The sequence below is a fragment of the Camelus ferus genome, chromosome 10 (genome assembly GCF_009834535.1).
Source record: "Camelus ferus isolate YT-003-E chromosome 10, BCGSAC_Cfer_1.0, whole genome shotgun sequence".
Lineage (NCBI taxonomy): Eukaryota > Metazoa > Chordata > Mammalia > Artiodactyla > Camelidae > Camelus > Camelus ferus.
In genome coordinates this window covers 59,354,284-59,372,088 of record NC_045705.1, presented here as the reverse complement: position 1 = coordinate 59,372,088, position 17,805 = coordinate 59,354,284, and the positions used below count along the sequence as shown (strand labels likewise).

At 35.8% G+C, this 17,805-nt stretch overlaps 2 protein-coding genes across 2 annotated transcripts in view; one reads left to right on the top strand and one right to left on the bottom strand.

The window, feature by feature from the left end:
* Positions 1-17,805, bottom strand: part of RNF169 (ring finger protein 169) — an 82,290-nt gene that overhangs the window by 54,596 nt on the left and 9,889 nt on the right. The window contains exon 2 of the mRNA XM_014556690.2: positions 1,854-1,927. Within this exon, the coding sequence (XP_014412176.2) occupies positions 1,854-1,927 (74 nt within the window). The remainder of the gene's footprint in view (positions 1-1,853; positions 1,928-17,805) is intronic.
* The window catches only part of XRRA1 (X-ray radiation resistance associated 1), a 172,317-nt gene that overhangs the window by 146,006 nt on the left and 8,506 nt on the right, over positions 1-17,805 (top strand). The gene's annotated exons all lie outside the window — the stretch shown is intronic.

The window sequence follows — 17,805 nt, the reverse complement described above, 5'->3', positions numbered from 1 at the left end:
CCTCAGCCTTCTGTCTAGATGTGATTCTAGAGAAGGACATCCATCCCACACCACACGGGAGACAGGCACACTTGAAGACGTCTAAATTTAAAAAAAAAAGAGAGAGAGCCTGATCCCCTGATGTCATGGAGCTGCCATATCAGACCTGGATAGCCTGTCTCCAGTTTTTTTTTTGTTGCTTGAGAAAAATAAAACTCCTAATTTATTTGAGTCATAAATTTTGGGTCTCTACTATTCTTAATTCCTAGGCCCATTACAGTTTATTCCCCACACAGCAATCACAGACCTTTTTAAAAGTGTAAGTCAGATCATATTACTGGCTTCCCAACACATTTAAAATAAGTTTAGGCCCCTTACCAGATAACTAGGCCTTCTTTGATCTGGCCTTCTTAACTCTCCCAGCCCATGTCTTACCAAATCCCCATTCCCCGCTTCCACCCAACACCTGCACGCTCAGATTCAGCCAAACCTCATACCTTTACTTGGCTTGCTCCTTCGCTTCTTTCAGGTAGCAACTCAGATGTTGCCATCTCTCAAAAAACAGTCCTTTTATGTCTCAAGTTTCCCTTCCACTCACCTATAACTCTTCTTACTTCTATTTTATTAATATATATTGAATGGTTGTTTGCTTATTTACTGTCTTTCCCATTAGCGTGAAAAGGCCTCTATGCTCACTGTGCCTTCTGCTTTACCACTTTTTCCTACTTCCAACTCCTTGTTTTTTTCTTTACCTTTAAGCTGATAGCTTTAAATTTTCCATATTCTCCAAGCTTCTGAAAAGTTACATTGAAACTAAATATCTGCATATTCTGAAATTTTATTTGAGAACTTTGGTTCTTTTGATGTGTCCCCTGAGAATAATTTCTTTCTATGTAGAAACAAGCTTTGTAAGTGATTTAAAACAAAAACCAAAAAAAACTTCACAATAACAACATAAAAGTCAACCCAAGTCAACATGTAACACCCCCATTTAAACGAGGTCAAAGAATACACAGTCATTAAGCAGTTTTCTAATCTTTTCTCTTTAACATGACCTTATTAAATACCTATATTTTTCATTCAGTCTAGAATGCCACAATAATGTTATTGTCTCACCTCTTTCATGATGTTGTCTGATTCAGAGAAGTGGATTATTTGCCTGTATAAAGTATTAAATAAATATCTACATGTAGAATGATTATCTAATCATTTATGAACGTGGGTAGGGGATGGTGGTGAGGGAGAGTGCAAGGGAAGGACGACACAAATCTTATAGTATACTTCTTATTAGGAGCCTTTTTCAAGTCTTAATTCTCCCAAATGATTTCTAGACAATTAGCTTGAAAACATCAAAAAAGATGATGTGGACAAGCTAAAAGCTTTCCCAATGGTAAACGAAAATTATTCCACTACCCCCTTAATGGCCTAAGTTACATTCTTCTGGAGTTCTTAATAGAGTGAAAGCAATAAAAGATAATACCAGCTTCTTGTAATTAGAGGAATCTTGCAAGATAAGGAAAAATAATACAAGCTATTATTATTAAAGCTTAAATGCTAGCTTTTAATTAACAATTAAATGCCAAGAATACCTCTTGGTGGCCAGCTTTGCAACAGGTATGTGACAGGCCCTGTGAGCTACATTTTCATCTTTGAAAGGACAGCTAAAAAGGAGTTCTTAGTTAAGGTTTACTCTACTTCCATTATAGCTACAAAATCTAACTGGACCAGTAAAAGGTGGAGTGGAAAAAGACAGGCTCTGCATTGTAAATTTTAAAAACCCCTAGTAAATCAAAATCTCCACTAAGCATTCTTTAATGTCATTATTGCCATCTACTTTAAGAAAATGAATGGCAGTAATAATATGTATACTATACCTTTCTCAGGCTTTCATATTCCTCACAAAGTTCCCCAGGCTTGCTTAATTTGATTGGTGCTCTGAATATAAACTCTGGAGAAAAGGGAAAGGAAAACACTTTTTAACAAAACTTTCTAGGAAGGAACCAAGATCTTGTCCTACTGTTGCCCCCACATCATAAACCACATAAAAACTGTGGTCATTAATTTGCATATTCATTTATTCATTCATTCATTTAACAAATATTTATTAAAGGGTATAAGCCAGGCACAGTTCTAAGCACCAGGGAGGAGCACTGAACAAATAAAGTCCTTGCTATCATGGGGCTTACAATCTTGTGGATGGAACAGACAATAAACAAGCAAGCGTGTATGTGTTAATACAACTGGCAGTACTAGGGGCTATGGAGGAAAATAAACGTAGAATGGAAGAAAAAATATATTTCATCCAGAGTAGTTTAGAAGGCTCTCACTGATAAAGTACCATGTTAAAAGACCTCAAGGAAAACTGTGTAGTTTTAGTTCAGTGTTACCAAGCAATATTTTAAATTAGCTAAAGTTTTACTCATAATACTATTTCTATTTCTTTTTCAACACTGCACCAGAATATTTTCCTACATGTAATCTATAAATATTTTCTGTACATAACTTGAATTTTTATCCTCAAAGCCTTCAGTGGCTTTGATCAGCTTATAGTATAAAGTCAAAACTCTTCAATATGTCACTCAAGGTTCTCCAGAGACCGATCACAACTTTATCTTTCTAAAGTCCTGTATCTTTTAACTCTTGACTATCTGGTTACAATATATAAATGCCATATACTTTTAAACTTTTTATACTGTTTTTTCGGTTGAAATTCTGTTTTCTCCCCTTCTCTATATATAGTTTTAAATCTGAGATATCCAGGCACACAGGAGGCACAAAATACACACTGGTTATATAAAGAGATGATAAAAATCCAAGTTAAGAACAGGAATAAAAGATAAGTCCTAAATGCTATCAAAAAGGAGAAAGTACACACTTCTGCTTCCTTAAATGTTCATGACACTTCTATATACCCTATTATTATTATTATTCAGTGATTTAAGCATAGTATTTATTTTAAGACTTACTAATAACTCTATATCCCATTCAGGTTGATATTTGTTGCATAAAAGTAAGCTCCTCAAAAAGTTGACTTCTGTCCTTTTTTCAGTTGTCTCAACTATTTTATTTTTTAATTTTTTATTCATCTCAACTATTTTAGAAAGACTCATATGCACCAGAGAATGTGGAAGATACTCAGAAACATTGGACCTAATGCAGATGCAGAAAATTAACTTAAAGCTCTAGAGAAGCAGAACTCCAAGCACTAGAGAATTGTTAGACCCTGGGTTTGGGAGACAAACACTCCATCACCTTCACTACTTAAAAAAAAAAAAAAGGCCTGATGAGTATTTTAATCATATCCCTAAGCACATTTCTACTTACAGGCAAATAGTATTTAAAAGTAGCTGCTTTAAAAGAAGAGGGAAAGAAGGGAGGGTAAAACAAAGCCCTTAAGGCAAAAAAGAACTTTTAATCCATTTATAGAGAAACTATTACATGGCAGGTACTTCATATCTATTTTCCCAGTGAATTGTCACAGAAACTTTATAAAGCAGGTATTTTATTCATTTTACAATAAGGAAAATGAGAGGTTAATGACTTGCCCAAGGCCACAGAAATAGTACATGGCAAATTTAAGAGAAATAGAAATAACAGGAACAAAGAGAGATATTACATAATGATGAAAAAGGCAACCCATCAAGAAGATACAATAATTATGAACTTGTATGAACCTACAACAGAGCAAAAAATAAGAGAAATTAATATATCCAAAATTATGGTAAAAAATTTTAACATACCACAATTAAAAACAGATCAGGCAGATCAAAAGGTAATAAAAATACAGAAAAATTGAACAATAAAATTAACAACCTTGAATATATATATTTATATACATGTATGAACCCAATGAACAAAATATATATGAAAGCAAACAAGGAACAATTGAAAATACACTAAGTGACAAAGAAGTTGCAAAAACATTTCAAAGAACTCATATTATACAGACTTTGCTCTTGGATCTTAGCTGCCATTTCCCAAGCCATGTTCTCTAGCTACCTGGCTGATTACCCTGGGTTACCCAATATTCTTTCTCAATAAATTGCTTTTCTGCTTAAATTTGCCAAAGTAGATTTCTGCTGATTAAAGCTAACAACACTGGCTGATTCTATTTTCCACATGGTACTATGAGATGACCAATAAACAAAAGTATTAAAACTGGTTAAGAAAAAAAGGAGAGAGAGAAGACAAATTAATACTAAGAATAAAAAGGAGGACCAAGATAGAGAAATTCAGGTGAGTTTAAATCTCCAGAGACTATTAAAACAATCCTTATAATGAAAGATCTTACATATATATCATTTTGCTTGTCTGCAAGTATATCCATAAATTGCTGAAATCAGAATTGCTATGTCAAAGAATATGTGCTTCTGTAATGCTGACAAAACCAAATTGCCCTTCAAGCCTATACGGACTTACAGTCCCACCAGCGATGCATGAGAGTGCCATTTCCTCACACCTTTTCCAGCAAAATGAGTGCTGAAAATTTTAGCTTTGCCAGTCTAATAAGTGAAATTCTGTATCTTATGTACTTATTTTATGAGTGAAATTGAGTACTTCTCATATGTTTAAGTAATTTGCATTTCCTTTGATAGAAAATGTATATGCATCTCCTTTACTCCTGTTGGAATTAACTTTTTCTTTATTTGTTAAAGCTCTCTCTATGTAAGGAAAATTACCCTCATGTCAGATGAATAGCAATACTTTTCCCAGTTTATCATGTCTTGACTTTGCTTATAGCGGTGATTTTTATGTAGTTATACTATCAAGCTTCTCCTTTAGTGGCCTCTGCATCTTATATCATATTTGGAAGGACATTCTTCAGGCCAAGATACAAAAACAAATTCTGTCATAGTTTCTTCTGGTACAAAGTATAAGATTCTTCTCATGTCTTCTTTTAAAGATACTAAATATTTTTATTTGGGAGCAACATAAGTAGCATAATCTTATTCAGGCTTTTAATAAGTCTACTATCCAACTTAAGGGACCAAAAATATTTTAGGGATAGCCTGGTAAAAATGATTGCTTTTTACTTACTGTTGGAGAATTTGCTTTCTCTAAAATAGTTCTTGTTGACATTTAGAAGAAAATGTCCAAAGAGCTCAACATCTTCAATATATAGTGTAAATACTACAAAATTAAAAGCCAAATCCCCAACTTAGAAGCTTCCAGAGTCTTGGATAAGTTAGCCTTAACTTCCTCTTCTGTAAAATCAGAATAATACCTATCATGACACACAATTATGAAGATCAAATGAATATACTAAGAATGAAAACACTTTGTAAACTATTTTAGCAGTGGAGTGGCATAGTAACTATAAAATTGTCTCTGGTGTTGGTGAGATAAAGAAATGGTAGTTTGGTCTGATTTATGAAATTGATACATTGTAACTGACTAAACTTCAATAAAAAATAAAATTAAATTAAAAAAAAAAACAAAAAACAAAGATAATGCCCCAACTGCTTTGAAACATGTATGAAAAGTTAAGTTCACTTTGGGATACTCATTAAGAAATCTCAAAGTTCATACATAAGAGCAAGTAGGAACTCAGGATACTAACTGAAATCTTACTATGTCTTGACTCATTTGAGAGCAAAAGGTAATGGCAGGGGTAGAAGTGGAGTACTAACTAACATTCACCAAAATTAATAGTGATATAGATCAGCTTACTCTTGGATTAAGATTAATAATATTTAATGCTTTAAGAATACAAAATGCTACAGGGAACTACATTCAATGTCCTGTAATAAACCATAACAAAAAGGGAAAAACAGTAAACAACAAAAAAAAGAATACAATGCTAAATAGTCACTCTGTGACTTTTTCCCCCAACAGGACTTTGCTACATTAACTGGCATCATGCTCAAAAGCTCAAAATTTACATAGTTAACAAAGTAACTCTTGAACACAAAACCAGTTAGGAATAATAGGTTGTGAATTGGTCCAATGTGACATTAACTTAAATATTTAATCCTATTTCCTATTTTAGTAACACCCTCTAGAAATGTCAGCAAAGCAAAAAAAAAAATTCCATTTTCCCCCCTATGGGCTTGCAAAAAATGAGTATTTAGAAATACCAAAGGTTCTCCTTGCCTTGTTCTCATCTATCAAACGGAAATTAAAATACTGGCCAAACCTACCTTATAGAAATGCAGAAGACCACAAATAATAGTAGTAGTAGTAATCAGTGAAGAACCTCTATAATAAATAAAAACAGCTAACATTTAATTAGAGCACACTATATGCTAAATGCTGCGTACATACACACACAGAGAATGCGGAAAAGACTTAACAATAGCAGGCCTAACTGCCTACCTTCAAAGGCCTGCTTACAAGGCTGGCCCTTGGCTGGTGCCTAGGAACTTGGATTTCAGGAGAGTTCCTACCCTCCCAGATTAGGTACAGGTTCACTGTACCTAAACTGTTTGTAGAAACAATGTAGTTATGCTGAATACTTTCTTTCCTGCTGGGAGTCTGGAATTTTGGTACATGCTAGGCAGACTATCCCTACGTGCTCAACCCCTGCTAAAAACTCTGGGCATCAAGTCTCTAACAAGTTTCCCTGGTTTTTAACACTTGTTGCCACAACTTGTTGCTGGGGAATTAAGTCCATCCTGTGAGACTCAACTAAAAGAGCACTCTAGAAGCTCATGCCTGGTTTCCCCTGGAGTCTCTCGCACGTGCCTTTTCCCTTTGCTGATTTTAATCTGTACCCTTTCACTGTATAAATCATAGCCATGAGTAGAACTATAAACTGAGTCCTGTGAGTGCTCCTAGTGAATCATCAAGCCAGTGTGGGGGAGGGTCTTAGAGCCCTCCTGAGACATACCTATACACGTATCATGGACTAAGATCTCTGTAGATCTCAGTTTCTACTGGAGAAATGAAGTGAATACACTAGAGACTTTCTAAAGTTAATGATTCAGTACAGGTATACCTTGTTTCAGTCCACTTCACTTTCTTGCACATCACAGATTTTTGTGGTTTTTACAAATTGAAAGTTTATGGCAACCCTGTGTTGTCAAATGATGAACAGCCTTTTTTTGTACTAAAATATTTTTAATTAAGGAATGTACATTGTTTTTTAGACATAATGCTATTACACACTAATAGTGTAAACATAACCTTTATATGCACTGGGAAACCAAAAAATTCATGTGACTCATTTTATTGCAATATTCGCTTAATTGCAGTGGTCTGGAACCAAACCTGCAGTATCTCCAAGGTATGCCTATAATAATATTTTTATCTCATTTTCATTTACTACTCAATAGGTTTCTCTAAATTCTGAAATACTCTATTAAAGTTTAATATAATGGATAAAAATGCTATTAGAATGTTAAACTTACATAAGAGTAGCTATAACATCAAAATAATTACTTTGAAGCCTTATGAAATGTGGTGTTTCAATCCACCTGGACTATTATGAGAAATGGAGCAGAAAAAGGCCAGAAAATAAAAATCTCCCCCTTTAAACCACAGTCTTCTATAATATCTCTTAAAGCTTACTGGAGAACATGTATACACTCAACGTTATTAATTATACTAAGATATTTATCAATCATGATTAACCTTTCAGGTTCTCTGACTTTTAGTAAAGAAAGGTCATTTATAATAAAATAGTTTCTGTCTGTGATGTGGGACTTCCCTTTTCTTCATTTTCTCTTTACTTCCCTCTGCCTTCCTAGAGTCATATGTCAGCTTCTGCCACCCCAAAAGTTGAAACTATGGTTGAAATGCCTGCAATAGCATAAAAGCAGCTCAACAGGAGAAAATTTACATGACTTGGTATGGTGATGCCTTTTGAGATACAATATCAAAGACATGATTTATAAAATAAGTAACTGATAAGCTGGACTTCATTAAAATGAAAAAATTTTGCTCTGCAAAAGATAATGTCAAGAGAATGAGAAGAAAAGACAAAGATTGGACGAAAATATCTGCAATAGATATATTTGATATGACTGTTATCCAAAATACACAAAAAACTATCAAAACTTAATCAGAAAACAAACAACCTGTTTTTTCAAATGGGCAAAAGATCTTAAAAGATACCTCACCAAAAAAAATATACACATGGCAAATAAGCATATGAAAAAATGCTCAACATCCTATGTCATTAGGGAATTACAAGTTAAAACAAGATGCCACTACACCCCTAATTAGAGAATCTGACAAGAGTCCAAAACACTGACAACACCAAAGGCTGGTGAGGATGTAAAGTAACAGGAATTCTCATTCATTGCTGGTTGGAATGCAAAATGGTAGAGCCACTTTGGAAAAGAGTCTGGCAATTTCTTACAAAACTAACCACGGTTTTACCGTACAATCCAGCAATTGCATACTCCTTGATATTTACCCAAGTAAGTTGAAAACTTACGTCCATACAAAAACCTGTACATGGACATTTATAGCAGCTTTATTTATAATCACCAAAACTTGGAAGCAACCAAGGCACTCCTTAGTAGGTAAATGGATAAATAAACTGAGGTATACTGTGAAATTAAAGAAACCTCAGCTAAAACTGGGGCTGATCTGCAGGGAGAGGCTCATGCCCTACCATGCATCATCAGCTAGTCCAACTAAGAAGAGCAATGCACTTATTTATACCTCTGACAAGAAAGCGTTGCTTACTTTATTATCCAGCAGGAAGAAAAAACTCTCCATCCAACAACAGCCCTGCCAATTAGATACTGTAGAAGCCCAACCAATAAGAAGCCTACATACTTTGGACTCCCAGCTTCCTCCAAAGGGCTCTCTGGTTTTTACAGTCCCTCCCAACTCCCCTCTTTTCCCTATAAAAGCAAATTCCCCTTGTTCTCTGGATTTGCCTCTGCTCTGCTATAGTTTGCATATCCTGAATTGCAACTCCTCTGGCCACTCCTGAATAAACTCACTTTTGCTAGTAAAATAACTGGCTACTTTATTATTAAAGTTGATAATCCAAACAATGAAATATTATTTAGTGCTAAAAACAAATGAGCTATCAATACCATGAAAAGACATGAAGGAACCTTTAATGCATATTATTAAGTGAGAGAAGCCAATGTGAAAATGCTACATACTGTATGATTCCAACTATATGATATTCTGGAAAAGATAAAACTATGGAGACAGTATAAAAATCAGTGGTTTCCAGGGATGGAGAAGATGGGGATAAGTAGGCAGAATATAGAGGCAGTGAAGACTCTTTCTAATATTAGAATGATGGACAAATGTCATACATTTGTCCAAATCCATAGAATGTACAATGCCGACAGTGAACACTAAGGTAAACTACAGACTTTGGGTAATTTATGCTGTGTAACTGTAGGTTTATCCTTGGTAACAAATCTACCATTCTGGTGAGTGATAGTGGTAATGAGGGAGGCTATGTATGTGTTGAGGCGAGAGCATATGGGAAGTCTCTGTACCTTCCTCTCAATTTTGTTGTGAAACTAAAACTGCTCTAAAAAATAAATTATTGGAAGGGAAGAACAAAAGCAGAGCAACAAGATGTCAGAAGAACCAGAACATCACCCTCCTTAGTCCAGAGAAGTTAGTCCCAAAACCCACCAATCCCTCCACCAGAATCCACAGGGATTTTCAAGTGTTTCAGTAGCACAGAAACAACCACTCATCCTTCCTTCATCTCACAGAAAATACTAAAAACTACTTCAAGTGTTACTGAACTGCTGAGTATTTTAGTATTTATAAATGAATACAGTGGTAGAAGTACGTCCATAATGCCTGCCCTCTGACGACTACAGTTGACCCCTGAACAACACAGATTTGAACTGCACAGGTCCACTTATATATAGATTATTTTTTCTTTTTCCTCTTTTTTAAAAATGGAAGTATAGTTGATTTACAATGTTATATTACTTTCTGGTGTACAGCATAATGATTCAGTTATACATATATATATTCTTTTTCATTACAGGTTACTATAAGCCATTCGATATGGTTTCCTGTGCTATACAGTCGATTTTTTTCTCCCAATACATACATACTACAGTACTATATGACCCATGGCTGGTTGAATCCACATATCCATCATAAAGTTATACACGAATTTTCAACTGCACAGGGAGGTCAGTGCCCCAATCCCCATGTTGCTCAACGGTCAACTGTACTATGTTTAACAAGAAGAGAAACTCTCTAAGGATACGATGCCCAAAGAATGACAAGCACCCACTGTGGCCAGTGACCTAAGCTGAGTACTGCATTCAGTCTAATCTGAACTGTAGGAGCAGCTCTACTTCCTTGATGGTTCTTCCTGAAAAGAATTTTCTATGGAGTGGGGTGACTGGTTATTAATAAAGGCAAACAAAACAAACTATAAGACAGGCATTTTGCTAACTGCACCAAACCCTAAGGAATAAAGTGTCACTGTCAAAGCATCCACACTAGATACAAAATTAGAAAAAGAACCGCACTCAATTATATTGGGAAGGCAACTAAACTAACAACTCTCAAATCGAAAGGTAATCACCCCTTAGTACCAGGTTATATTTTTACCCTTGTAGGATCAACTTCTTATCGGTGCAGTAGAATAAAAAATAACTTAGGACTTAAGAGTCCCAAGACCTAGATCCTAATTTGAATACTCCCACTTACTAGCTATTTGTCCTTGGGAAATAAAAAAATCTCTTTGGCTAATTTCCATCTCTATCTCCACCATCAGCATCATTCTGATGGCTGGCAGTTACCTTATGCCAAGCCTATTTCTATGCACTTTATATTTTTAACTCATCTAATCTTCATAATGACCCAATGGGGTGATGCTATTATCCCTATTTTACAGATGAGGAAACTGAAGCACAGAGGATTTAACTTGCCCAAGGCTACACTACTGTAAGTGAAAGAGCTATGATTTAAATGCCGGCAATCTGGCTCCAGGATCTGTGCTCTTACCCACGATGCTTTATTATTACCTCCTTTATCAAAAGAAAGGGGGAAAAAAGCTGAACAACCCTATATAACAATGGGCAAAGGACATAGGCAGTTTATGGAAAAAATAAATTCGGAGGACATAAACATATTAGAATATGCTCAATTTAACTCATATTGAAAAACTTTTGAAACAAAACACTTATGTATCAGAATGGCAAAGATCAAACAATTTGATAAAAACAAGAGTTAGCAAGGGTATCCTTTATCTTAATGATATATCACACATGTGTACAAAGATGTACACACAAGAATATTCACTACAGATCATTAACAATTCTTAAGACTGGAAACAACCTAAATGTCCTTCATTTGGAGACTGATTTAATAAATATGAGATGACTGGGATACTACAGATCTATTTCTATAATGTCTGTTTTTATTCTTGGTCTGATTTCTTGGCATACCTGGTAATTACTGTTAGAATGCCATTCATTGTGTATGAAAAACTGTAAAGGCTATGGATAATATTATATTCCTACAGAGGACTCACCATATTCTCTGGCAGGCAGTTAGAATGAGGGCAGATCACCTCACTATCCAATCAGGACCTGAGCTGATTCAAGGTTGGCTGCAGTCTTTGTAAAGCTTGCAAAGCTTGTTCTACCCTAGTTTGTAGCCCTCCAAAGATCCAATTGAGAGCCTGGGGTATTTATCAAGCCTGCCTTCCTTGGAAGGTCCTGAACTGTTTTTCCCTCAACACTGAAGAAATGCTAAAACAGTGCTTTGCTTTTCATTAGTCTTCTGTGAAGCTTCTCAGCCTTTTACTCTGCACAGTTTAAGAATCTGCAAATGCCTCAAGAGAAAAAAAGCAGGTGGAGAGGCTGGGGTGGGGGGCAAGGGGAGATGCACCTCCTTTCTCTCTGGGATCTTGGCCTCTCAAGTTCTGGTTGCCTTGGCAGCCCTGAACTATAATTTTTGTTTCCCCAGACCCATGAAGAAAGCTCTGCTGGCTTTTCAGCCTCTTAATAGCTGTACTCTCTCTTTGCCAAGAATCCACAAATGTCTGAAGTCCTGGCTGCCTTGGCAACTTACCAATGCCTTCATATAGATTTCTTTTTTTAAAATCAAGCTTTTCTAGTTATTCTCAGCAGGAGTTTTGGTCTGCTACAATCTGCTCCATCATAGCCAGAAGCAGAATCTACATTCTTCATAAGCAGTGGAGAAGACAAGATTTTCATCATGAAACCACAAACCACTACTAAAGAGGGAACGAGCAGTGAGGAAGAAGACAAAAGAAGAAAATATTCCTTTGAGAAAGTCAAGAAAGGAATCTAATAATGGTAGAATATGTGTGGGTCAAGTCCTAAAGAAACTTACAATTTAACTAGGGAATGAAAAACATACACAAGTGAAACAACTATAGAATGTCAAAGAGTTATAAAACTAAACACCTAAGTGCTGCATAGAAGAGCATGAGGTAGAGGTGCACAACAGCAAAAGAAGACAATGAATCAAAGCACATCTTCTACAACAAAACATATGTAATACAGAGACACACAGGAAACAAGAGGCTACTTTCCATATTAATCTCAAGGTTACCTGTTTATACTGCCCACTGAACTTTGAACTACTCAAATGGAATACCCAAAAAGAGAAACTTTAAGGTTAAATTAAGCATACAATTTAGAAGTAGGAAGGTGGAAACATGGGAATTGAACCACAAATGTGTTCTAAAACCACACTAAAGTGCTTTTCACTTGATATACCATTTTTTATTTACTGCTAAATCTCTAAGAGTGCAGATGACAGCCAAGTACCCACTGTCTTAAACTAATGCAATTGCTCATTTAGCCCCTTGCCCAAGACAAGTAACAATTTACAGCAGGCAATATAAAGAGTGTTTACCTGAGAAGAAGCAGCACACAGAGAAAAAGTTAAAAGCTAATAAAATGTTCACATCAAATTTTAAGGCTGTTTACCTAAGTACCATAATTAACACCACAGATTACTACTACATTAATTTAAACTGTGTTTTAAAACAATCCTTTGGCAAAAAACTAATGAAATCAAAATGCCACAGCCCACATACGAAGAACTTACCAAATGTTTGTAACTTTTGACCTAATAATTTCTAGGACTCTATCTATGAAAATAATCTAAAATATAGAAAAACTTTTACATAAAAAGATTTCATTGCAACACTGTTCATAATTGCAAAACAAAAACAGAATGATCTAAATGTCCAAGATTGAAGGCATGATTAGGCTAATTATGGACAGTATACAATGTACTATTATTCTGCATCAGAAGTACATAGAAAGATTTTTTAAATAATATGAGATATTGCTTTAAGAAGAGAGGAAACCATTTAGGATAAATGAGAGATGCAAGTTGCTAGATTGAATATGCCTTGTAATTTCAAACAGGAAGAAACATTAAACATAGAACGGCAATAAGAAATGGAAAAAGAAACAGCAATATAACTGTAGAAGTTACAAAGGGAGAAGAAGAAAATATTAGTGACAATGTATCAAGTTATCATACATTAAGTGTGTAAGAATAATGGAAACTGTTATCAGGGATCAGGAAGTTAAAGAGGGAGGTGAGCAGTGAGGAGGGAAGTGCTGTAGGAAGAGAAAATACACACAAAAAAGGCATGAGACCCTTTCCCTAAACCATTTATTAATATAGCTTAGTAGCTAAGACAATCTCATAAAGTTTTAAGAAGAGATTTAAGTAACTGTAGAGATGATGAGAGATGCAAAGTTACAAAATAAACAATTACCAAATGAATCTTACAAGCAAACACTGCAATAGGAGAACAAGGGCTGGGAAGGGCAGGCAAGGCTTAGGAAGGTGGGATGAAGCTGAGTCCAACTGGTAAAACTTAGTTAAGTGAAAAGATGGAAGAAGAGCAATTCACATGAACAATAAAGCATGATCAAAAGTGTGTTAACACTACTGAACTGCACACGTAAAAGGTTAAGATGGTAAGTTTCAAGTTACATGTTTGGTTTTTTAACGTGATTTTCATTTTCTTAAAGTGTGAAGACTGGATTGTGAGGAAATATATTCTGTTAAAACAAAGTTTATCAGAGAGTTGTATAGGCCAGAAAAGTAGGTTGGGGCCAGATTACAGAGAGCCTTCAACATTAGGCTAAGGAATCTAAACTCATCCTGTCGGCAACAATAATACTACCGTATTTAATCTTATTAATATAGTAAAACTATTAATAAACAATAAAACCTCAGTTATCCAGCATATTTGGGAAATAGGATGTTCTTTAATTCTTTGTAGTAACAATGCCAAATTTGGGCAGAATCTGCCCCACAGTATGAGGGAGCTACCTCAGGGATTGTCAGGAATGCCTAACTGCCTGAGTTGGTCATTCACTTAAACATTTTTTCTTAATATAGCACTTTACCAACCACACGAGTATGCCTGGTAACTTCCGTAAGTAGAAAGATCCCAGGCTGTGGAGACCAATCAGACTCCATCACTTACCAGTGTAACACTGGGCACACTACAACTTCTCTAGCCCTCAGTTTCCCCATTTCTCAAGTAGTAATGAATGATTAAATATGAGTTAAAGCAATGCCTGTCTGGTACAATGAGGGACATATAATTGATCATTAAATGTTAGGTACTTCCTTATAAGGAAAAAAATTCTACTTATTTTCAGGGATAGAAATTTCTCAGAATTGTAGGAAAGTATAAGGAATTCAATGAAGAAAAATGGCATCAGAGTTTTTTTTATATATATTAGTGGGGCAAGTGGACAATGCTTATTAAGTTAGCTGCTAGTAAAAACTAATCATAAATATTCAAATTCCAAGTTGTATCTTGCTTCCTTAAAGATTTAACCTGATTTGTACTTTGATCTGGAGAGAATAATGAGGAGTCCTAAGCAGCATGAGTCGTGTAGACTCATGGCTAGACAGTAAATATTTTCGGCTTTGCAGACCAAAAGGTCTCTGTGACAGCTGCTCAATTCTGCTGTTGTAAGCAGCCATAGACAATATGAATGAGTATGGCTGTGTTCCAATAAAAATTTACAAAAATAAGCCTCAGGCTAGATCTGGACTGCTAAATGTAGTTTCATAACCCCTGGTGTTATAGATTGAATGTTTGTGTTCTCCTCATAATTCATACACTGAAACCTAATCCCCAATGTTACAGTATTTGGAGGTGGCATCTTGGAAAGGCTTTGCCCTTATGAATGGGATTAGGGCCCTTATAAAATGGACCCCAAGAGCTCCCCTGTCCCTTCCATCAAGTGAGGACACAGCAAGAAGACAGCCATTTATGAACCAGAAGGCAGGACCTCATGAGACACCGAATCCATCAGTCATGATCTTTGAGTTCCCACCCTCCAAGACTGTGAGGAATGAATTTGTTGTTTATAAGCCACCCAGTTATAAGCATACCAGTCCATGGTATGCTGTTATCCCAGCCCAAACTGACTATGACGCCCTGATTAGAAAAAGACAAAGAGAGTAGAGATCAACAGGAATTGCAAAAGCTGATATTAAACAAGCACGGAATCAACATGTAAGATTCCTCGTTGACTCCAGAAATAGCCCAAACAAGGCACAGTAAGGCAGCCTGCACTGGATCAGCACAGTCAGAGCATGAGGCACACAATAAAAGAGGTCACAAAAGCAAATGCAGGTATAGGAATGCTGCAGACATGATGGCTATGCAGACCGAGGCAGGCCAAGACCACGTGGTTGTCCCCATCACTGTATCACCACCATCCTGGTACAAAAGCCTTTGGACTTAACTTTTGCACTTTTTTGAGACAAAGAATCATCCACAATAGTCCATAAGGTAGAATGATACCAAAATTAGAAAGAGTGCAAGATTTGGAATCCTATCAACCTGCATTCAAATCTACTACCCACTGGCTTTGAACCTACCAGTATTCATCCTTGCTAGGCCTGTTTCTTCATCCATAAAATGGGAGTAACACCTACCTTAACAGGTTGTCTCATCTACTCCTCCAGTACCTACTTGGTACTAATTCTGTGAATATTAAATGGAAGCCTAACTGGCCTGTCTCTTGGACTCTGTCTTTCGATCTTCAACACTGCTTCCCTAGATCTTTATAAAGCAGAGACCTGACCCTATCACCTCCTGCTAAATAACCTTCATTGGCTTCCCTGTGCCTTCAAGATTTATAAATAGAACCCACTCTCGCACTCCAGCCACATCTTCTACCATTCTCTAAATACTTTCCCCTCCCCAGCCTTCACACATATCACTATTCCTCAATATGCCATACCTTGTCTCCTCTGACTTTATCTATGCCACTTCCTCTTCCCAGAATGTTTATTCTCTTTTTCACGACATAACAACTTGTTCAAAACCTGGTTTACTACCCTCTCCTTTGTAAAGTTTCTCACTTCCCACCCAGAGAGAATCACCTTAGGCTTCTGTGGGTCCTCACAACATTCTTGACTTACCTCAACTGTAGTAGCATTTATTACCTATGTTATAATTACTGGTCTCTGCCTCTGATTCCCCAAGCTAGGAGATTTTCTTGAAGATAGAGATGATCTCTAGGTATGTGTCTCAGGGTGAAAAAGTGGTTTAAACTTGTTGTTGTTGTTCAATGAACCAATGAAAAGTGCTTTAATACCAGCACCATTTTGTCCTAAGGTCTTTTAAAGAATGTGTTGTCTGAAAGAAGATGAATTTAGTAGAATTTTTCTTTATAATTAGGGCAAAGATAAACTTTAGTAGAGTCCAAGTAAACTCCAAATTAATGCAATCCAATCTTTTGAGGTTTTTTATAATAATTTTACAGAACCAAATGGTAGACAAAACACAAGAAAAATGACAAAACAGATGTAAGTAAAGGGAAAATAAATCCACTATTATTCAGAAAAATAAAAACCAAAATTGGATATAAGTTGCCTTCAGGCTTAAAAATTTCATTGTACGTGCATGTGATAAGAAAGACTGGCTTGACAGCAGCAGTTCGTGAAAAAAAAAAGTTCTGTTGCCTACAAACTCACTAAGAGCAAGGCCAATGCAACCTTTGGTAGTATTGGTAAGAATTTAGCATCCAGATGGAGAAAGAGTAAATCCTACTAAAATTTGCACTGGTCAGGCATTATTTAAAGCATGAGGGTCAGTTCTGAGTGGCATATTTAAAAATGAGCAGAAGGATAAAGGACTCATGACATATAATCAAAAATGTTTTTAAAGTATTTTTGAGGACTTTTTCCTGTATTAAACATTTACTGAGTTTCTAAAAAATTTTAGGTACCACATGAAGCACTAAATACACAAAGACATAATTCCTGACCTCAGAGAGTTCAGTGTAGTACCAGAGGCAGACAAAAAAACAAGGAACTGAAATCCAGTGACATGACAAATACACATACTCACATGATGGCACAAGGAAGGTAATCAACTCCTATTTGAGCGAGAAAAAAATTCACAGAGCACTTGTTTCACCTGGGTCTTAAAAGATGAGTCTAATTTGACAGGAAGATAAAAGGGGAGAGTATTCCAGAATAATTATAGGTGACAAAATTCAAAAAGGTTTCAAAAACTGAGTAATACAGCATGACCAGAATCTTGGGAAAGGGAGAAAGAGGACCAATGAGATGAATTTGAGAAGTTTAACCTAAAAATTTAGATAGAAATAATGTTCTTTAAATATTTGAATACTGAGACTAGGGAAGCAGATTTTGATTCACTAGAAACTTAACTTTCAAACAATTAAAATGATCCAAAAAGAGAGAGCAATGAGTACAAAGTCACCAGAATGGGGGGAAGTTATTTCTAATCATGTATAAGATCAACCTTCCCCTGGTATGCTAGATCTCATCTCTACTTACTAATGATATTGAGCATCATTCCAAATGTTTACTGGCCTTTCCGTTCTCCTCTTCTATGAAATGTCTTTTCAAATCCCCTCATCATTTTCCCAATGAGGT